General features: G+C 40.0%; 2 protein-coding genes across 6 annotated transcripts; one reads left to right on the top strand and one right to left on the bottom strand.

The window, feature by feature from the left end:
* Positions 1-1,705: 1,705 nt before the first annotated feature.
* On the bottom strand, positions 1,706-9,877 carry LOC116614899. Of its 3 annotated transcripts, none has more exons than XR_004294777.2 (3): positions 3,841-3,969; positions 2,772-3,026; positions 1,706-2,002 (listed from the first exon to the last, which is right to left on the bottom strand). XR_004294777.2 is itself a non-coding variant. In XM_048734562.1 (3 exons), exons 1-3 carry the CDS (start codon positions 9,839-9,841, stop codon positions 1,990-1,992), a joined length of 321 nt encoding a protein of 106 aa, XP_048590519.1. In that variant the 5' UTR covers positions 9,842-9,877; the 3' UTR covers positions 1,706-1,989. The 3 variants fall into 3 exon arrangements, 1 of the variants encoding a protein (XP_048590519.1); XR_004294778.2 differs by having other exon boundaries at positions 3,835-3,964; XM_048734562.1 differs by lacking the exon at positions 3,841-3,969 and adding an exon at positions 9,789-9,877.
* Positions 9,878-10,964: 1,087 nt separating this feature from the next.
* Positions 10,965-15,330, top strand: LOC5503756 (G2/mitotic-specific cyclin S13-7). Of its 3 annotated transcripts, none has more exons than XM_032371993.2 (6): positions 10,965-11,334; positions 11,948-12,114; positions 12,741-12,877; positions 13,759-13,928; positions 14,456-14,691; positions 15,000-15,330. In XM_032371993.2, the coding sequence occupies exons 1-6, from the start codon at positions 11,103-11,105 to the stop codon at positions 15,099-15,101; spliced, it is 1,044 nt and encodes a 347-aa protein (XP_032227884.2). In that variant the 5' UTR covers positions 10,965-11,102; the 3' UTR covers positions 15,102-15,330. The 3 variants fall into 3 exon arrangements, with proteins under 3 accessions (XP_032227884.2, XP_001624708.3, XP_032227882.2); XM_001624658.3 differs by having other exon boundaries at positions 12,741-12,889; XM_032371991.2 differs by having other exon boundaries at positions 12,741-12,889; positions 13,732-13,928.
* The last annotated feature ends 195 nt before the right edge of the window (positions 15,331-15,525 follow it).

Raw genomic sequence — 15,525 nt, 5'->3', positions numbered from 1 at the left:
CCTGACACTCGGGCTAGCATAATCGCTCACAACTAGCATAATTTTTAGACTTTTCGGAAAAAGACAATGTTCAAAATAATTCGCATTTTGCAAACCGAGAATGTTAAAACCAACCTCATGCATCCCTTATAATGTATCATTTAAATAAAAAAAGTGATCTCCCTTCTGTATTTCATTGCTGTTTTTGTTCTTATTTTTCTTATAACAATTATTTTTTTAGGAGGGGAGGAGGGTGGGGGAGGGCTGAGTACGAAGGCATGGGTGGGAAATGCGGGAAAACAGGAAGTCTAGGAAAAACTTGTTTCCAGTCCAACTCTTGCTCTCGGGAAACTTCGCTATGTGTTGTTGCTGATAGCGAGGAAAGAAAAGTTGAGTCGTTAGATGCATTCCGATCAACCTAATTGGTCCTCTCGGCCGTCAAGAAAGTGCAGCCGTGATAAGCACGATAATGCACTTACTTACAAAGCAAGTGTGATGCTTCGGTTTTATTGAAACTCTGTTTATGCGTTACATTAAAGTTTTGTATTTAATATAGTTTCGCATTATAAAGCTTTGTATTTCACTGGGTTGCTGTAATATCGCCTATAATAAGTCCATATTAATATAGAGATCCTCAAGATCAAGTGGGAAGACTATATAAGCAATGAAGACGTCCTCCGTCGCGCAAACGTAGATGATATTGAAACAAAATTAGCTAGAAATCGTCTCCGCTGGCTTGGTCACCTCTGCCGAATGGACGATGACAGAGTGCCTAAGCAGCTGTTATTTTCGGAGCTAGAACACGGGTCTCGCCCAGTTGGTCGTCCTAAACTAAGATTCAAGGACACTTTGAAAAAAGACCTCAAAATTGGATGCGTCCTTGAAGTGTGGAACTATCATGTACATAATAGAAAGGAATGGAGGGCGATCACAAATAACATCTGCACGTCATACGACAAAAGAAGATATGAAACATATTTAAAACAAAGGGAAGCTCGCCGTAAAAGGGCGGAGAACAGTTAAATACAAACTGTGTTATACCCGTTCGCGGGTGCAGGCGCTTATATTTTCCCATTTTTTGTCGAGCATGTTGGAAAAAAATGAGCTTAACTTTTAAAAGCGAGCATAATTTGAGCATAATTTTGATTAAAAGCGAGCATAATTTGAGCATAATTTTGATTAAAAGCGAGCATACCACTATGCTACTAGCATATTATGCCAGTTTTATTTGCAGAATCGACTCGCGCCCTGTTTGTATGCTATTTGCATAATCGACTCGCGCCCTGTTTGTATGCTATTTGCATAATCGACTCGCGCCCTGTTTGTATGCTATTTGCATAATCGACTCGCGCCCTGTTTCTATGCTATTTGCATAATCGACCCGCGCCCTGTTTCTATGCTATTTGCATAATCGACTCGCGCCCTGTTTCTATGCTATTTGCAGAATTTGAATTTATGAGGGGGACGGTCCATTAGAAAAGTGAAGGGGAAGGTGTTAACCCATCAAAAATGATATCCCTCATAGAGTTAAAAATGATTGTGCCGATGATCACCCCCCCCCCCCCCCTGGTTTATGGCACCACCCCCCTCCCTCCAAGTCGAGATAGAGGTTGTGTTATAAAAATGGCGGTGACTGATGCACCACGTGACTGCGCACTATTTTGATCAAGTGATGACGAATATCGTGTAGTATAAGAGTACCTAACCACGGAAGACTGTGGGAAGCTTTTACATTTACATCAACTCGGGCTAGTTTTTATTTTCATTTTGCCTTCGCGTTAGTGTTTGACCACTTTACAAAACTTGAGACAACTTGTGCTGGATTGCGCTAACCTTAATCCATCTATTATCTAATTACAATTCCAGTCAACTATTTTATCAAGAAGCATACAAGTTTCTGATATCCATTGTATTGCAAAACGTACAATTTTAAGAAATCTCATTGTGTAACGTTATTCTAATAAACATTGCTACATTGTAGCTTGGTTTAACCGGTGCTTCGGCTCTATTCTACTTGAACGGCCTAAAAAATAAAATAATAAAAATAGATCGTCGTTGCAAAACTTATATCATATGGCATTAATTTCCAAAGGCACTGTAAAAAATGGCGCTCAGCATCCCCCTTTTGCAGTAAAAAGTAAACATGTAAACATTCAGCGAGCCCCCTCTGAGATTGCCCGAAGCACAGGTCCCCTTTCAGTGGTTAACCCTCCCCCCACCCCCCACCCCAACACCCAAAAAAGGTATTCAATGAACTCTCTCAAAAGATGGCAACGTAGATATATATTTTTCTCATCGCGATACATAACGGTTGACGCTTTTTCATTGCTTTAGAACTCTTATTATACGGCTATTGGATAAGGGATGGGGTTTCTATTTTGGGGTTTGAACAGTGGACAAATGGAGAGGCTGAGGAGAGAAGGAGTTGACTTTGTACAACCTTTAATTTGTGTGCGGTAAACATCCTGAGTCTGGATGCTATTCTGATTGGCCAATAGACAAAGGTCACTTTTTACCTATTTGTAGGTATACACCTATTTCCAATAAGGTAGCACCCGGAGAATTGTGTTGTAGCCCGTAGTGCTTCATGGGTATCATATTACTAAGCAAATAAGCGTAACTATAAAACAAGATCAGGTTTAAAAAGCTTTAGCCTTTTTGTTTATGTACCTCTAAAGGTTAACAGTTAAATACAGGCTTTTTTCAGCAAGCAGGATTCAACCAATTCTACCCATAGGTTTTAACCCTATTTGAAATAAGTGTATACACAATGCTTTTGAGAATTACCGCACCTGTCGTTGTCCTCATTTAATGCCTTCAAATGGTTAATTAATTCGTCGAAATCCGTGTTCGTCTTCATCTTTGGGACGACAGCGCTTTTCTTGAACTTATTGTTGGTCAGGCTTCGGCGGCGCCTGTAGTCGCGGCGTCTACCACCTGGTAGCCCGTCTGAGGTGGGTAAGTTTGCACAGATCACCAAGGCAACAAGGAGACCGACAACAAACATTCTTGAGTTCATCGTGTGGCAGTAGCTTGGAGGATGGGGACTGAAATGAAAATTTTTATTATTATCATTCAATAATGAAGGGTGGGGGAGGGTATTACCTGTTATTGCTCGAATAAGCGCCTTTACGCCTCGTCCGAGTGAAACATACATTCATAAAACTATTTAAAATCATCACTATACAATCGAAAACATGGTACTTATAACATAAAACTATTACAATAGCTTAAACTGTTTTCCATGATTGCCGTTGCCTGAATTCTTGAAGATGCTTATTGATTTAGGATTTTAGATTCAAATTGTATTTTAAGATTCAATTTAAGTAAAAAATGAAAGTTCTAAAATGTCAATTCTAAGGCTGACCTCTGTGCATATTTTCATGTAATTATGACCCAAGATATTTCTTGTTTGTAGGGCAGTCATTACCGTTTGTCATTCGCGATTCCCTCTTGTAACATTTTTTTATATGTTTTATACGACTTCAATAGTTTAAATATATTTGTATACAGAAAAACTTGCGTGTGTGAATTAAAAAAGGCGCCAAAACTTGGCGATCGTAGACGATGCGCTTCACTAATAGCAGTCGAAAAAATCCCTCATTGATTCCTTACCACTGCATGTTCCTAACATTCCATTCCCGAAACAAAGCAAGTGCAACCTTAAGTTGACTTTGTTAATTTGGGCACCAAGAAACTGGGCCTGGCGAAACTTTTACCAGTCAAAGTCTGACCGCGCTCGAGATCTTGAAAATTCAGAATCAGTTCTGTACTGTTGAGCTCTATCATAGAATCATTGATATATAATGTATACCTTGACTGACTTAAACAGGTTATTGAAAAACTGCACCATACCTATACCTTAAGTAGAATTTCTCTTGAACGCTCTTTGAAAGAAGTTCTGTTCTCTGTAGCCGGCTGAGCTTGACTAAGGCAAACTGGAGATAACATGTTTTTATAACATTCTAGCCCCGCCCTCAGACATGCTTCGTTGAAGGTTTGTCCTACAGCAATGTTTTACGAGGATTAAACTCGATCTATTTGCATACTTTGTGCGCCTCGATCGGACAAATCTACGGCATCCTATATTAAAGTTTAAGCGGATGCTATATAAAGAAGAAAAGTATTTGCGAAAAAATGTAAATAAAACCTACAAACATAAGAAAAGACAAGCACAGCAAAAGAAACTGGCATTTTGATTTGCTCTTATCGTGGATGGTAAATTCATGCTCCATTGCGCAACGGTCGCACACGAAAGACGTTTTCATTTGACAATAATTAATCGTCGCTTTTCCCTGCATCGCTGACTCCCGACTCAGCTAGGCTGTTCTCGGGCCACCCGACTCCCCGAAGATTTTAACCATTAGGAACGGTCAGCCGAACATCGTAAATTGGACACGACAGTAAAAAGTCAAAAAAGATATCATATGCTGCCTTAAATAGGAACGGGGTTGTGTGTGTGTTTTTTTACTCTAGGAACAGGGTTGTGTGTGTGTGTGTTTTTACTCTAGGAACGGGGTTGTGTGTGTGTGTGTTTTTACTCTAGGACCGGGGTTGTGTGTGTGTTTTTTTACTCTAGGAACAGGGTTGTGTGTGTGTGTGTTTTTACTCTAGGAACGGGGTTGTGTGTGTGTGTGTTTTTTTACTCTAGGAACGGGGTTGTGTGTGTGTGTTTTTTTACTCTAGGAACGGGGTTGTGTGTGTGTGTGTTTTTTTACTCTAGGAACGGGGTTGTGTGTGTGTGTGTTTTTACTCTAGGACCGGGGTTGTGTGTGTGTTTTTTTACTCTAGGAACGGGGTTGTGTGTGTGTGTGTTTTTGATCTAGGAACGGGGTTGTGTGTGTGTGTGTTTTTACTCTAGGAACGGGGTTGTGTGTGTGTGTGTTTTTGATCTAGGAGCGGGGTTGTGTGTGTGTGTGTTTTTACTCTAGGAGCGGGGTTGTGTGTGTGTGTTTTTACTCTAGGAACGGGGTTGCTTTTTTTACTCTTACTCCCTTAGGTCTATAGCCCCGCCCTCAAAGACATGCTTCGTTGAAATACAAAATAATTATGCGCTTTGGTAGTAAGATTGACAATTCGGCTTTGTTATATACTCCACGGCACTCTGCTTCATTTTCATGTTTTACTAAAAACGACAAAATTGCTCCAAAATCGGCATGTTATAAAGATTATAAAAATGCATTTAAAACAAATGGCGATCTCTTAATAACCTTTACAGCAAGTCGAGTGACTCGCATTAAATACCCCCGTCGTCACTCCGCACGGTTCAGAGACGGGCGACTAACTCTCACGAAAGAAAGGCATGTGCTTATCAAAGTACAGCATTGATGGGAGAACATAACTAGTCATTTTTTATTTCCATTTTGTTTAGTTTGCTCTTTTAATTTGTTGCGTCTTTGTATTTAATCATGTCGAGAAAGTCATCAAAAAAGGCAGCGAAGAACCGAACTGATTCTTTATCTCCCGGTCCGACTACTATCGTCGAGGACGAGGAATTGGTTACAATGGCGGCCGTGAAAAATCTTCTGGATGTCCAGGAATCCATGATGAGATCCGTATTTGAATCAATGGTATCGCAGATAAGTAGCCGGGTCGATGACCTGGTAGAGAAGGTTTCGGGCCTAAAGGCAAGCCTTGAGTTCACTCAGAGTGAGGTTGAACGCTTTGGGCCTATCAACAAGAAAGTTAAAGAGACTGACAGCGAGGTTGTTAAAGTAAAGGACGCTCTCGAGAACCAGTCGAGACGTAATAATATACGTGTGTCCGGAATACCCGAAAGTCCAGGAGAGTCGTGGGCCGATTCAGAAGCTAAAGTGAAAGAGGCGATCCAGACGAAGCTTGGTTTGGAGATTGAGATCGAAAGGGCGCACCGCTTAGAAAGGAAAAAGGCAAAGGGCAGATCCTTGACGCAGTCGGAGAAAGAGAGGCCGAGGACGATTGTCCTCTCAAGGACTGGAAGACGAAGGAGGCGGTTGTGAGAAAGGCCAGGATTGACAAGCCGGCGGGTCTCTACGTTGCAGAAGATCTTGCAAGGGCTACACTTCTTAAGAGGGAAGCTAAAATCGAAGAGATGAAGAATGCGAGAGCTAAAGGGAAGAGGGCTTACTTCATACTAGATCGCCTAATTATTAGAGATCAGAAACAGGATGCAGCCGAAGGTAACATCCAGGCAGCCGGCAGCGGATAGCGTGATAAGTAATCTGAATATTCCTTTAGCTAACGTTTTGCCTTTTTGTCATTTATCGGATGAAGATTTTCAATCAGCGCTTTTTGAACAGCAAAATGGCTTAATTAGATTCGATCATGATCGATTAGAAAATCTTAAATTCAACCCCTTACTTTCTGAAACAAACAAGCAACTTAGCTTATGCGTTAACAATGATCCCGATGCAAATTTCTATTCGTCGTTTTCATGTGACTACTACATCGAGGATCAATTTAACGAATTAGTGAATAGTAAGACGGAAAAGAGGTTGTCTATTTTACATTTGAATACCCGAAGTTTGTCCGGTAATTTTGATAAGGTAACCAATTTACTGTCAACACTGAATTTAACTTTCTCAATGATAGGAATTAGTGAGACTTGGCTAAAAAATGTTTGTCATTCTTGTGACATTCCAGGCTGCAATTATGTAGCCTGGAATTCGAGTTTAAATGCCGCCCGGGAATATGCTTTTCTGATACCTGCGCGGAATCCTTATTTGTTGAAATAACTCGTCAAAAGGAAAGAAACATTATTGTTGGCGTTGTCTATAGACCGCCAGAAAAAGACGTACAAGAATTTTGTGATGAACTAGATCAAATTCTTTTAGCCATCTCTAAAAATAACAAGTTGTGTATATTAATGGCCGATTGGAATTTGGACCTAATGAAGCATGATACCCATCGTTTAACTGCTGAATTTTTGGACATAATGTATTCTAAAATGTTTTTTCCTTTGATAACGCGCCCAACAAGAATAACTTCTCATACCGCTACACTTCTTGACAATATCTTTATTAACGACCACGATAGTTTCAGTAAAAGCGGGGTATTGTTTTCGGATGTATCTGATCACTTACCAGTTTTTACTTTACTTTCAGAAAATATTAATGTTGTTGATCACAAACAATGGACATTTTATAGAGAAAAATCCGCCACCAGCAAGGCGAAATTTAGATCTGAACTAGAAATGCACAGTTGGGATCATATCCCTGATGATGATCCTTGTAGTGCTTATAGCAATTTCTTAGATAAGTTTACGACGATTTATAACAATTGTTTCCCATTAAAAAAAGTTAAAACAAAGAAAAGCATTACAAGGAAGCCTTGGTTAACTAAAGGTCTCTTGAGGTCAATCAAGAAAAAAAATAACTTATATAGACAATTCTTATGCTCTCCAACATTACGTCACGAACATCAATATAAGAAGTTTAGAAATAAGCTTAATCACATACTTAAAATAGCAAAGCGTGATTATTATGACAAAAAACTATCCGAATACAAATCCGACGTTAAAAAAACGTGGAGAATTCTTAATGAAGTTATTAATCGTCGTCAAAGTAATTCACGTTTGCCTTCTACATTTAAGGTTACCGGCCGTGAAGTCAGCGATCCGATGAAGATTGCAAATGGTTTTTGTGATTATTTCACAAATCTTGGTCCCTCGTTAGCGGAGAAAGTACCATCTTCTGATAAATGTTTCTCTAGTTTTCTGAACAATGATATTCTTAATTCAATATTTTTTTCTGATACTGATCACCAAGAAATCATTGAGATCTGCTCAAGCCTTCGTCCTGGCACAGCTGCTGGGTTTGACAATATCCACATGGATATTATAAAGCCAAATATTGATATCATTTCCAAACCAATATCTGATATTATCAATTTATCTACTCGGTCTGGTATAGTCCCAAAGAAGTTAAAAGTGGCACGCGTTTTACCACTGTTTAAGACTGGTGATCAGACTTTTTATGCAAACTATAGACCTGTGTCCGTCTTACCAGTTTTTTCGATTTTTTTCGAGAAAGTTGTATATAAACGGTTATATAATTTCCTGATTAAATATGATATTCTATCAAATAACCAATATGGTTTTAGAAAGAACCATTCGACAGCTCTTTCACTTCTTCATTTATACGATACTCTATCTAGTGCTATTGATTATAAAAAATATACTCTAGGCGTTTTTATTGATCTGTCAAAGGCGTTTGACACGGTCAATCATGGCATTTTACTAGCGAAATTGCATAACTATGGAATAGGTGGAACTCCTCTCAAATGGTTTGAAAGTTATCTTTCAGATAGAGAGCAGTTTGTAAATTTTAATGGCGTTTCTTCTTGTCGTAAATTAGTGAAGTGCGGTGTCCCACAAGGCAGCGTGCTCGGGCCGCTTCTCTTTCTGATTTATATCAATGATATATGTAGCGTTTCAACCGCCTTAGACATACTTTTATTTGCTGATTATACAAGTATATTTTTCTCCCATAAAAACTTAGACTCATTATGTCTCACAATCAATAATGAACTTACCAAATTAACAGATTGGTTTTGTGCAAACAAGTTATCTATAAATATAAAAAAATCAAACTATATTATCTTTAGGCCACGGCAAAAAAGGCAAAACCTTGATATAAAGGTCACCTTAGGTGATCAGAATATAAAGCGAGTCAAAGAAACAGTATTTTAGGTGTTATTCTTGACGAACACTTGACATGGTTACCACATATTACCAATGTCGCGCGTAAGGTTTCAAAAGCTGTAGGAATTATGTATAAAGCAAGTTTTTGCCTTTTAAAGCAATCACTATTGACGTTGTATTATTCTTTGTTATATCCATACTTGCAATACTGTGTTAGTGTTTGGAGATCCACTTATCCATCTAATTTAAATCGTATTCTTATGCTCCAAAAACGAGCAATACGTATAATTGTTGGAGCATCCTATGATGCACACACTGATCCGACATAGGAATCTAAACATATTGAAATTCAATTATTTATTTTTATTTCAAATAGGTAAGTTAATGTATCAATTTAAAAATAGGTTACTTCCCCAAACATTTAACAGGATATTTCAATTGAACTCTCAAATTCACGATTATTACACGAGAAGCTCTAACTTGTTGCATATTTCAAAGTTTAGAACAAATATACATAAGTTTGCGTTAAGACATCAGGGACCTAAATATTTCAATTCATTGTCTTCTGATATTCAGTCTGCCAAAACGCTTAACTCTTTTTGTAATAAGTTAAAGACTTCTCTTATTAACTCTTAATTTTTTTTCTTTCTCGATTTGTGTTTGTGTGTGTGTTTTTTATATAAGTATGAATAAAAATATGAAAGCTCTCCTAACAAATATTTATATGATTAATCTGACTGTTCGAACTATCAAATATGTATTTTCTGTTAAGATTTAGGAGGTCCGTCTCGTATAAGCCTTGCGGTTTCTTACGGTCCTCCTTGTCACACTACTATGTAAATTATTATAATTATCTTTATTTAAAAAAATGTATTAAGTGACAAAACAATAAACTGAAACTGAAGAATAAAAAAAGAACTAGTCATCACAGTCAAAAAATCCTCGCGCAAAATACAAATAATATATATTATTAATATCTTTATAATTAGAAAAAAGAAAAAAGTTAGTTTGTTTTATAGAAAATGAACTGTAAACATATCGCTTGGTTAATCACTGATTATGCACAATTAGATACACCAACTGTTTTATTCACTGTCGACGCATGGATTATAATGTCAAACAAGAATATTAATATCTTCAATGGTGTCTAAAGAAAAACGTAGGGGGTCCAGAAAAGCAATTCACTGACCACTGATGTTCAAATCGGCATCCGTAGCTCTGATAATAGCTCACTAGATCCATCTATAAACGTTTTCTATCCAAACACACACATAAAGTCTTAACCACCAACGATGGGGTAAACGGCAGTCGAAATCCAGGCCCGTACCCAGGATTTTCATGAGAGGGTGCAAAATCCGAAAAAGTGGACCTAATTTTTCCGGGAAGGGGGGGGGGGGGGATGGAGGGAATAAGTTCTCTGATAAAAATCTAACCATCCCCGAAAGAACAAAATGGGATTTTTTTTATGCCTTTAGTATCGCCAAGGGACGTTTATTGTCGGATTTGGCTATGTACCAGAGTGATCTAGCTTATGCTTTATAGTTTTGTCTACAAATACAACGTTCATTGGACCGAAAGTTCGCACCTCCTGCACTCCCCCTGGGTACGGGCCTGAAATCAAGGGCCCCCGAATGGTCCCCCGAAATATTTCGATTTGCTCGCATGCTTGCGCAATTTTTTCCGCCGTGCTCGCGCATTTTTTTCCGCCTAAAAATGCTCTCGCATAAAAAACGGGGTGCTCACAAAAGTCCATTCGAGGGCCCTAAATCATCTTGTCACATAAATAGGGTGGGATCCCCCCCCCTCTCGACACGAGCCTGATCTTGTAAAGTTATAATAAACTCTTAAAAATCATAAAACCCACCCATAAGAGTAAACTTAAGAGAAACTAAATCCCCTAAGAAAACGAAACAGAGTAGATTCGCTGACCTTTTATCGTCTTTTGCTCGGACGATGGGTTGTTTGAGACTTCAACGAAACTTCTCTGTTATCAAAGAGTTGTACCATTTCATGCTATAGCTATTTACTTCCCGTATCCCACCGTGCCTACGTAGACCAACCAGGCAGCCAGTCAATAGTTTTTCTATTTACACGTAGACGGAGAATGGCTCGCGCTTTATCATTGGTAGATGGTACGCGCTTTATCATTGGTAGATGGTACGCGTGGACGCGTGCCAAATCCACACCCTTTAGGAATTGCATTAGGAATAAATTGTCATTGACTGTGGTTTTGTGGGCAAGTTTGCACGCTTTCATTATAGCTCGTCAGTGATTGGTTGATTAGATTAATACCAAAGCTGTGATTGGCTGGCTTGTAAAAACTTCACGCCAATCAAATATTGTAATTCTTTCCTTTTGACAGCTCAGGATGAGTCCAGCTAACTAGTTTGTAATCTTCTTAGTTTGTATGTTGCAACAATAATAGTAAAGTTAGCAATCCTTGTTAAATACACCCTCACTGTGTGCTTTACTCTTCGATCCTCTTTCAACCACACTATCAGCGATGCTGCAATCACCGGAAAAATCATCATCTAAAGAGGAGAAGATTTCGGCTGACGATGAGGATTGCAAACCGGATCTCGGTTGCCCATCAACAGGAACTCATTTTGTGCCAGGTATCTTATGCGCCCCTCGACCTAGGACACGATCGCGACTGAATGACAGCGGATTCTTTGATGAAGACAACAAAGTTACGGACGCAGAAAACACCAGTTTTACAGTAGCCAGCGATCAAGGTAAGGTCACAAAATGAAAAGGGAGGGGAGGGTGTAAGCACTGTGAAATAATAAGTGCAGTATGCTCTTATACTAAGGATTACTCGTAATCGAGAGTGCGATAGGGGGGAGGGAAGTGCAATATACTTTTATACTAGCGAATCCCTTGATAGCTTAGGGTTGTTAGTAATAGTGTTCTAGGGTGGAAAGGATGCGGCAATTCGTTAAAACTCCACCAATCTTACCATGTATGATAGAGCGGGCTATTTGGGTTGAGTCCTTACTCTTTAGACGCGTAACCAGCAATTCCTTAAAACTCCACCATTTGTCCTCTTAACCAGGATTAATATGTATGATAGAGCGGGCAATATGGGTTAAGTAGGGCCTGGTAGACCACCAAGTATAATCGTCTATAGACGCTTAACCAGCAATTCCTTAAATCTTAAAACTCCTCCATTTGTCCCTCTTACCAGAATTAATATATGTATGATAGAGCGGGCTATATGGGTTAACTAGGGCCCGGAGGTCCTGGTACAGCACCCAGTTTAATCGTCTTCAGACGCGTAAAAAGGTTTGCTAGGGGACAGGAAGATAGAGAAAGGGCAGTATTTGAGTTTCCTATCTTTTTCTGAAGGACGAGATACCGTGGAAGACTGGGCATCTGTAAGCAGCTACAGGAGTCAAATTATGCGATACGCAATGGCGCTAGAAAACAAGTACCAGCTTCCTGAAAACTTTCTAGAAAAGCAAGGAGAGGTTAGCCACCAGGCCCGCGCGGTCTTGATCGATTGGCTTATTGAGGTAAAAAGATCCAGATACTTTGAGAGTTTGGGGTTTGATTTTTCTGGGTACCGGAGATTCTATTATTTTATTCTACTAGAGAGATAGTCAGCAGATATTTTATACCTCTGTGAAGACCTTCGTCGGTGCAAAACAACGAAAATTTCGTAGTGCGATAAAAACACAAAAATATAGAATATAAAATTTCTTTTATATATTTTTTTAAATTTAACGACAAAAAGGTGTGACCCTTTTTATTTCTTGAAAAAAATGTTTTTGGAATTCATAGTCTTTGTCGTATGTGATCATATAAATGCAAAGTTCAGGACTGGTCGTAATGCAAAAATCAGGCACAAATTTTATTATTGCAAGATTTATACTGCGGCATTGCAGATCTTTAGCCGATAATAAAAGCGTGCGTATCTCAAATGTTTTATACCACTGAACCATGGGCGTGTCTAGAGAAAAACGCAGGGTAGGGTCAACGGTAGTCTAAATTGACATCCATAGCTCAGGTAATAGGTCACTAGATCAATCTAGAAACTTCTATCCAAATACACACATGAAATCAATCAAGCGTCTTCTTAACTACAAACGAAGGGGTCGACCGGAGTCGAGCTGAAATACCAAAGCAATCTTGTCCTCAGGTTCATCTGTTCTATAACTTCCCTCAAGACTGCCTGTATCTAATCGTAGCGCTAGTGGACAGGTACATGTCGCTACGCACTGTCCCCGTCGCACACTTCCAGCTCCTAGGCATGGCGTGCCTTCTTGTCGCCTGCAAGTACGAGGATAGGTAAGGGGAATGGGGCGTACGGAAAGGTGTGTTTAAGCTGGGAGGGGGAGGGAGGGGGGGGGGGGTTCATGGTATGGTGTGCCTTCTTGTCGCCTGCAAGTACAAAGATAGGTGAGGAGATGGGGGTACGGTGAGGTGTGATTAAGCTGGGGGGGCTGCAAGTCTGGGGGCGGAGGTGATTGGAGGATGGTATAAAAGGTGTGTGTATACAAGGATGACCATAGTCGGGATGTTTATGCTATTAATGATAACGACGTGATGCTGTTGTTGATAATGATGACGACGACGACTTTGACGGCAATGTTTACGATTATAACGACAATGATGAGGAAGACGATTATGATCATGATGGTGACAAAGACGATGATGATGAGTATGACATACGACTATGATCTAATACGAAATGATCTAATTGACATAGATCATAGATATAGGGGGCGTTTATTAGAGAGGGGCGTTAATGTTGAATTATAACAATTTAACAGACCCGAGTGTATTGAGGTTCTGATTTCAGTCAGGATCACGTTAAGTTATAGTCTGCGTAGCAAGCGTTTCTTGGCATCGAGCAAGACTCTACTCGCCTACCAGGTTGATTAAGCAAAAAGACATTTAAATTTTATTTATATCACCTGAATTCCTATGTCGTTTGGGTTTAGGCTGGGTGGTAGAAAAGGGGGGGCTTTTTAAATAGGGGGGCGTTTCTTTGAGAGGGACTTTCACAAACCTGTCAGCGTAGGAGGGGCGTTCATTAGATAGGAGGCGTTTTTTAGGTCATTAACGCGGTAGTCAAGAAGAAGGCGATACCTTGATTTAATAATTGTATAATATCTACATCATATCAGCTCCCTTGAATACCTTATTTTTGCGAGGTTCGTTCCTACGCGGGAGGAGCTGGTTGCGATGGCAGATCAAGCCTTCGACCAATCAGAACTGAGGCACATGGAAACGAGGCTGCTCACGTGTCTGGAGTTTGATCTAGCTCAACCCTTGCCAACTTTCTTCCTTCGCCCTATCGCTAGGGCTTCAGCCATAGATCTCGGTAGGAAAATACACATCTGAATTCAAGATTTTCAGCGCGATCAGTAAAACTGTAAACACCCAGAAATATTTGTGGAATGTTTATTGTCTTCTAGCGTGTCAGAAGCGAAGAGTCAAGTCAAAACATCTCGCGTGTGATTAGTCAGAACAAACATCCATACATGTTTTTGCTGTTTACAGCAAGCTGTCTGCCGAAGATTGAAAGATTTTGCCTAAATCTGAGGGCGTAGCGAGCTTCCGCCATCCTCCCTTGTTACGATTCTGAATGCCTCGAGGGGGTGGGGGGAGAAGAACGTTCACTTTTTATTAGTTAATCAACAAATAGGGCTCATGTTTGCGTGCTCTAACGATGCACAGATGACGTCAAAGCGTGTCATTAACAAAAACCATGGCCGTAGCAGGTCTCGATATATTGGAGGGGCACAGTACAGAAACACTGAGAAAATAACGGGGGCACAGCCACGCCCTTACTGGTCATTTCCTTACAATTTTTTTTGTCGCTTACCTTGACACCTTGCTTTTGTTCAGAGACTTATGTCGTGTCAAAGTTTATCATGGAGGCCGCCATGCTGGACGCGATCATGGTCACTTTCAAGCCCTCCATCATAGCTGCGACCGCGTTCTTCATGGCCAGAGGTTTTGTATGGGAAGACGGGAGATTGATCCAGACCGTTCCGGGGTCTGGGTACAAGTATGAAGATTTAAGGCCTTGTTTACTGCGCATGTCAGAAGTACTTCTCGATCTCGAAAACATGGAGTGCAAGGTAACTATGTTTGTAACTTGTCGGTCTACCTGTGGTCTCGATCTCGAAAACATGGAGTGCAAGGTAACTATGTTTGTAACCTGTCGGTCTACCTGTGGTCTCGATCTCGAAAACATGGAGTGCAAGGTAACTGTTTGTAACCTGTCACCTGAGTAACCGCCAGTCTGTAGCAATTTGGATGCGCGCACAACATAAAAAAGGTATATTGCTAAACCTTACAGATAGCAATACGAACAAACGAATTTAAAGTTCTCATGAATTTCGTTGCGGTCCATAAGCAAGAAAGCGGATATCTTTTTTTTTATCAGGGAATCTTGAGGAAGTACAACAGACTGGGACTTTGCCCTAGCATTATTCGCAGCTTCGTCACGCATCCAATCATGAAGCAGCTGACGTCAACGACCAGCTGACGCATGTGTCATGACTAGGGACTGCTGACAATGATAGCACGTGTGCGGGCTCAAAATAACGTTGTCCCTCATCCATGGGTTTATACGTACCCTCGCAGGAGAGACAACCAAGGTTTTGTAGATGGCTGCATTATAGTGAACAATCAAGAAAAAAAAAAGCAAAACATCAGTAAAATTTTGACTGTACCCTGTATTGCACGTATTCATCATATGCGTCATATTTTTTTAATTCGTGTGTCATTTAGCTTATACCTATGATAACTTGGGGGGGGGGGGGGGGGGTTAATAGTTTCCCTTATAATCGTGACAGCTTCAGGCAAGCTCTTGCTTCAGATGAATAAAGGGGATTAGATACAAGGCGGAGTTTTATGAAAATTAAAATGGTGTATAAAATGAGAGGGTTGAAAGGGTTCATGAGTTTTAA

This window comes from Nematostella vectensis, chromosome 11 (genome assembly GCF_932526225.1).
Source record: "Nematostella vectensis chromosome 11, jaNemVect1.1, whole genome shotgun sequence".
In the NCBI taxonomy this organism is placed as follows: domain Eukaryota; kingdom Metazoa; phylum Cnidaria; class Anthozoa; order Actiniaria; family Edwardsiidae; genus Nematostella; species Nematostella vectensis.
This window is presented reverse-complemented; position numbering and strand designations above follow the sequence as displayed.